Source organism: Erigeron canadensis, chromosome 8, assembly GCF_010389155.1.
Source record: "Erigeron canadensis isolate Cc75 chromosome 8, C_canadensis_v1, whole genome shotgun sequence".
Lineage (NCBI taxonomy): Eukaryota > Viridiplantae > Streptophyta > Magnoliopsida > Asterales > Asteraceae > Erigeron > Erigeron canadensis.
Genome location: NC_057768.1, coordinates 29,604,303 through 29,611,057, shown reverse-complemented (window position 1 = coordinate 29,611,057; position 6,755 = coordinate 29,604,303). Strand labels below are relative to the sequence as shown.

The 6,755-nt window shown below is 30.1% G+C and overlaps 1 protein-coding gene across 1 annotated transcript; it reads left to right on the top strand.

Annotated features, from left to right (window-relative positions):
- Positions 1-671: 671 nt before the first annotated feature.
- Positions 672-1,482, top strand: LOC122580059. The gene has a single exon (XM_043752330.1). The coding sequence runs from the start codon at positions 789-791 to the stop codon at positions 1,290-1,292; it is 504 nt and encodes a 167-aa protein (XP_043608265.1). The 5' UTR covers positions 672-788; the 3' UTR covers positions 1,293-1,482.
- Positions 1,483-6,755: the final 5,273 nt, after the last annotated feature.

The following is a 6,755-nucleotide window of genomic DNA, read 5'->3' as shown; positions in this document are numbered from 1 at the left end:
ATAAATGGCCGGTTTTCAAGCTTTTCGTGCGTGAAGGCGACCAAAATTTGCAAGTTATAAATTCTACCTAAGTTCTTGTCTAAAAAATGACCAATTTTTATCAAAATTTGGAAAGTTTGTATGATGAATACTAGTTTTGTGCCTGATTCAACTTGGAATCTTCTTGGGTTTCTACGAATACGAGCCAAGCCAAAACCTAGATATACAAACTAACTGACGACTTGAACAGACACACCGGTTTAATCAGTTGATCATCTTAAGATACGTAATGAGTTGGTTTAGTAGCCGAAAATGGAACTTATATTGAGGTTTATAAAAATGGAGGTTCGAATATCGCACAAGCCTTTTCCTTTCTTCTTTTGTCCAGGAAAACATAAACTAATAGATCAAAACTTCCCTCAAAAGTTTGGTTTTGGATTTTGGACGAAATAGTATCATAACTTTTATATACTCAATTCCTACCTGTCAATTCTTATTTTATTTTATCATATACGAGTATATTTTAGAAAGAAAACCATCCACCATAACTTTTTTATATCAATAAAACTATAGATCCATTGATACCTGTCTGACAAATTAATATTATAGTCTTCGTTTTTGTACCAATCAATACAGTCCAAAAGACCAACAACAATAACACACACATGCAAGTGTATATATACATACACATCCATTTACATCAACAATTTACTTGACTCATAATAAAACCACCACTTAAGTTGGAAAGTGTATATATTGTCTCTACTAGCTTTCACAACAACACAAAGAAAAGAAAAAATCATACACCTATGTCTTCCAAAGACATCCGGCGACACACTCGCCGGATGAGCAGATCATTCTCATTTTCTGACACATCTTTTAATGATAATTCTTCTTCATCAAAAACACTTGATCATACACCAATACCATCAACTCCATTACGATATCTCGGGATCCCATTTTCATGGGAACAGGTCCCTGGGATCCCCAAAAAAAATACAAGTAAAAACAATGAATCTTCGTATCCTCTTCTTCCTTTACCACCATCAGGAAATGCTATACATCCGTTACCAACCATGAAGAAGTTTAATAATAGTCGAAGTTTCGGAAAAGATCCTTTTTTAGCTGCTTTTCTGGAGTGTTCAAAAGATAAGAAGTTCGATATTAATGTTGCTTTTAATAAAGATGAAAAGTTTTCAGCAGGGCAAAGAAATGGCTTTGTTGTTAGTATGTATTCTTCTTGTAAGAGAACATGTTCGGTTTCGGAATCTATTGTTTACCGACGAAGATCTTCTGATCAAGATTATTTTTAGTCACTATATATATATCTAGCTAGCTGGTGAAGATATATATGATGAAGCAGTTGATAAAATGTAAGTGTCAATGTTTAATGTCATTTGCCACTTTTTTTTTTTTCTTCTTCTTGTTTAAAAATTTTAACATGTTGTAATGTGGTATCTTGTATAGACTTTGATAAATTAATGGTGGATGTTGTCAAGTAAATTCAATAGTTGTTGTTTTTTAATTTGTTTGTAATTTATGTTTTTTTTTACTCGTAATTAGTTGTTTGAATAAAACTTTATCAACCACCTACTCACTACAAATAATATTGTATTTTTCCACATTTTTACTTAGTGTGAACAATTAAAAATTTTGTCACGCTTTTATGTGGATAAAAATATGTAGAATTAAAAGTGTGTCGAAATTTATCCACACTAAAAAATGTATAAAACCAAAAGTTCACACTTTTTAGTGTAGACTTTTATGATTAATTTGTAACACCTCATTTGTCCACACTAACTAAGCGTGACAAAATTTTTAATTTGTTTATGCTAACTAAAAGTGTGAACAAATGAAACATTATTTGTAGTGACTATTCAGTGGCATGTAATTTGATAATCATAAATTGTTCCCGTATTTAGTTCACTAGAGTTTTTTGGTATATGATCATAGTTTACAATCATTTTAATTATGGGTAAAAGTCAAGATAACAAATTACTTCATTTGTTTAAATCGTTTAAGGCATACATTTGTTGATTGAAAACATGAAATACTTGACTTTAAAGTTTTCAAATAATTATTGAAAGTTTGAAATAACTAAAAATGTGTTCCAAATAGTTGTTAGGTCTAGTATATGTATCTTACGTTTGTTTTGAACATTGGTGGAACCCATAATTATTGTAAACCTCTTAATAATCCATTCTTGTAAAATTAAAAAAAGTGAGATTCAAACCTTATGATAATTTGTTATTCTTATTATTATTGATAGTATTTATGTATAGTTAATAACAATCGTACAAAACTTCAAGTATAATAATGTTGCGTCACGTTAAAATAGTTACAAGCTGCATTAATAATCTATAAATCATGCGGTTTTCGTAATTTTCAAACTACCAATTAATAATGCATGGCCTAGGTGTTGCATGTGGATGACAATGGTTCACATGTTCATTGTGTAAAAGAAAATCTCTCCCACTTGTCCCAATAGAGATTCATTTGTATTAAAGAATCTACAACAAAAATTGAAAAAATATGTAGATGATCTCATTGGATAGTTATCGTAAATTTAAATTTTAAGTAGATAAACTTAATTGTTTTAACTTTAGGATAAAAAGGTGTCCAATTCACTACCAAAAGTTGACACGATTACAACCAATGAAATTATGCCACATCATTCAAATAAACCTGTCCAAACATTTCAAATTGTAAGATATCCATGCTAAAAAACTGTTTTAGTTAAATCTGTTGGGCTCAGGTTTGAATTAAACTTGAAAATTCGGAGAGTTATGACTGCAAACCCATCGGGATAGGTCAAGAAAAGAAATATTGTGACGTGGTTAATAAATTAAGTTTAATGGTGTAAGTTGATGTAAATGTAATTGATGTAAAAAATTAAGTTGGAAAAATTTTAAAGTGTAAAAGAATATCCGTGTAATGCAGCGGTGATATGGTGGTGGTGGCGACCGGTGGTGATAACAACGAGTGGTGATGGTGGCGACGGCTAGTGATGGTGGTAATTGATGTAGGTAAATGATCTAAAAGGATAGTAAAGATATTTTAGAAGCAAAGACTCAAAATGTAAATAATTTATTAAAGGTAAAATAATGGTTATTTCACGACTCATTTTTTTAAAAAAACTTTTCAACAAGAAAATATAATCTTTTTATACTAGTATAGATTATCTATACTATTTAGAAAAAAAGCAACACTTTATTTTTAAAAGTGTTGAATATGCGTAATATTTTCACTTAAACCTCTTAAAATATTTTCACCTATACTACCTTTAACATTAATGATTAAATTATACTATCAATCATTTATATTTTAAAATATCTACCATTAATCCAATAAATCAATTATTTTTACATCAATTAACTATATCATTCGACGCTGTCTCCATCACCAACAGTCGCCCCCACCACCACACTGTCGCCGACACGACCACCACCACATTGCACGGGTATTAATAATCATATATACACATAGGGTTCTTGCTTATGGTTGAATTACACAAAATATGTAGTGCAACTTGATAGCTATTAGGGTATAGTATATGTCTTCTATTTAGTTAAATGTTATTTAAGTGTTTTATAATTGGAAAATGATAAATTTTACTAACCAATTCTTCTAAAAATCCTTCTAATATATCCACTTATTAACACATGTAATCCATTAATTCTCTTTTCTAATCTCACCCCATGATTTTTCATATGTCACAATCATATTAATTAGGAGGATTTATAGGCTAATAACTTAGATTTATCATTACCTTTGTAATTGTTAAAAGATCTTGATGACACCACTAAACCAAATGGTACAAATGTAAGATGGGGGTGACATGTTGTGATGTTGTAAAATGCATGTGAGTTAATATTATTGGGTCACCGAGAAAATTAGGCATATGTGAGAGCATCATCCCGACACCCTATGATATATTAAGAAAGAAAAAAACTAGCTGAGGGTGATGGCTTCTTGAATGATTTTTAATAATATAATGTAAACTTTTAATGTTAAATAACAATATATAATATATATATATATGGGAAAAGGGAATATAAGGCTGTCCGACACCTAAGCTTAGGTGTGGAAACCCTCACATACTAATATTTTATTATTTTTTCTTTAATGAATAAATGCATGGGCCCCCATAATTTTTATAAATTAAAAAAACAATCTGTGAGTGTTCCACACCTAAACTTAGATACCCGACAGTCTTATATTCCCATCTCCTGTATATATATATATATATATATATATATATATATATATATATATATATATATATATATTTGGTCATTTTCATACATAGTTGACTTGTGACACTGGCAGTCACCATCTTATTATATTTTTAGAGTAGGCATATCGTATAGCAATGATTCGTATATGGAAACATGTCCCTTTCTTTTAATTTAATATAATTTTTTTATTTTGGGTTAAATAGAAAAGATTAGTGACATATTTCAATTCTAATAATTATCGTTTATGGCAAATAACATATGCATGAGGAAATTATCAGATGATTGCAATATTTGTACATATCTCTAAGACTCTTAACACATTTATATGAGTGAATTTTCTTTTTTAAATAAGCTTATAGAGGCGCATAAACTAAAGTATCAATTATCTTTCCACCACCCACATCAAAAAGGCCAAGACCACTATCCCCCACAAGGCCACAATCAACCTCACACCCATCACTACCACTAACCACTCGATTATTTAGGATACTAAGATTATATATAATACCCCGAATTTTTATAAAACATAATAATAAATAACTAACAATAATTAGTTATACGTATGATAGGTAAATAGTGATGTTTTGGGTATAGAAGGAAAACTATGTTTGCATAAATGTGCATAAATGTACATAAATAAAATAATGTCATAAAATTAAGAGTTTAAGTTATACGAGTATATAATGATTAAAATATCATGGATAAATTTAGGCCTTAGAGATAATTATACACATTACGTAACTGAAAGCCCATAATTTACGTCTTGTATCAAGAAGTCGGCTAAATCTAGGCTTTAAATAATTTCGTGATCTTCATCGGGTTCATTCACCATTTATTGAATCGAACTCTACATAGTTATAAACAATCTCTTACGTACTCATTCACAAATAACAATACGACCTTACAACAATATATGTACATTCGATCGAGAGGAACCAAATTATGTTCATTACGATGTCCATCTTTTGAAATCATTAAGCGGGATAGCAGAAGTTGTTTCGAAGGTTTAGAAGGTATATCTCTAGCCATGTTAATGTTTATCATATGTCGTTTCAGCCAGAAAAAAATTTCAGAGGGGACAAAATTAAAAAATCCGTGAAATATAAATATAAAAGGGGTCAAAATGTTAAATTTTAAAAACGATGAAACATTTTAAACTACATGACAAAATCTAAATTTTGAGGGAATATTTGCCCCCTTTGCCCCCCATGTGGTACCGCCCCTGGTTCGTTTGTATCATGTTTTATAGTTATATTGCTAATAGTTACATTCAAGATCTAATGACGATAACTAATAAGTCTTAGAACGAGTAACGGACTACGAAACAAGAACTTATAATCGATCCCAATGTTTGGGTGTCATGAATTCGGAGTCGAAACTAAAACTCACTCTTAATCTTTATGGATGTCGAAACAGATTTTCTATTTGGAGTCCTAAAATAAGTAATTAACACAATGCCGGTTGAATAATATACTTTGGTTAGGCAACATCTTAGGCCACCAAGTGGATAAGCCCCCAAATTTTAATTGACAACAATGGTAGAACTTGAACATCATTTCAGGAGGATCAAATTTTTTCTAAATATATATATATATATATATATATCTTAAACTTCTGAGAGGGATAAATACACATCAATTTTAATGTTAACTATAAAATATTAAATAGTTGTTAATTATATCTCAAAATTTCGAAAGGACCAGAACTCATTTTGGTCCTACTGATCTTCCTCCACTGATTGACAAGGTAAATATGTTATTGAACTTCTAATTTATGTTATTTTTTAATGGCCAGCTCCAAACTTTTTAATACATACATTTTCTTTATCAATTCCATTCTCCTGTGAAAGTATAAGTTGAGATGTTAGTTATTGGGAGATTATCGATTAAACTTGTCAATAGATCCTTAGATCACGGTAAGCATCATGTACCAAAGAACTTTGTGGGGAGAATAGACTTGAATCAAAACTTTTAAGTCATCGAAAAAGGCCCACAAAATTTGTCTCGCTTGGAGCCACCAAAAACATTAAGCCGACACTATTAACAGATTAACGAAAACAGAACCCGAAATTGTGTAGTCGACAATGAGCGTCTTTAAATGTGTAAGCATATGAAGTCCATTATTTGTAAACTAGCATTAAGTGAAGAAGACGATGTCTTCATGGGATATTTTTGTATAGTAGTCAGATAACTAATTTGATGATAAAATTCATGTGTTTTTCAAAGTTAATTACTTTTGTCTTGAGATTTTGATTTTAATATTTATTAGTACTATACTGAGATTGATTTTAAATGACTACAAACCTTTTTTTATAAAACTTTTAGCATACATAACCTCTTTTGTCACAAGTTTTGTTCGTGTCACCGTCCGACTTTACTACTAAACCAACTTTATACAAATGATTAACATGACTAGATATTAGTAAGGATGATGATGTTATTAGTTAGAGATCAGTAGTCGGGGAGATTATATCATGAGTTTAATTTTAGAGTAACTTTCGATGTAGATTTGTAAGGATTATGGTGGATTGATCGGCTT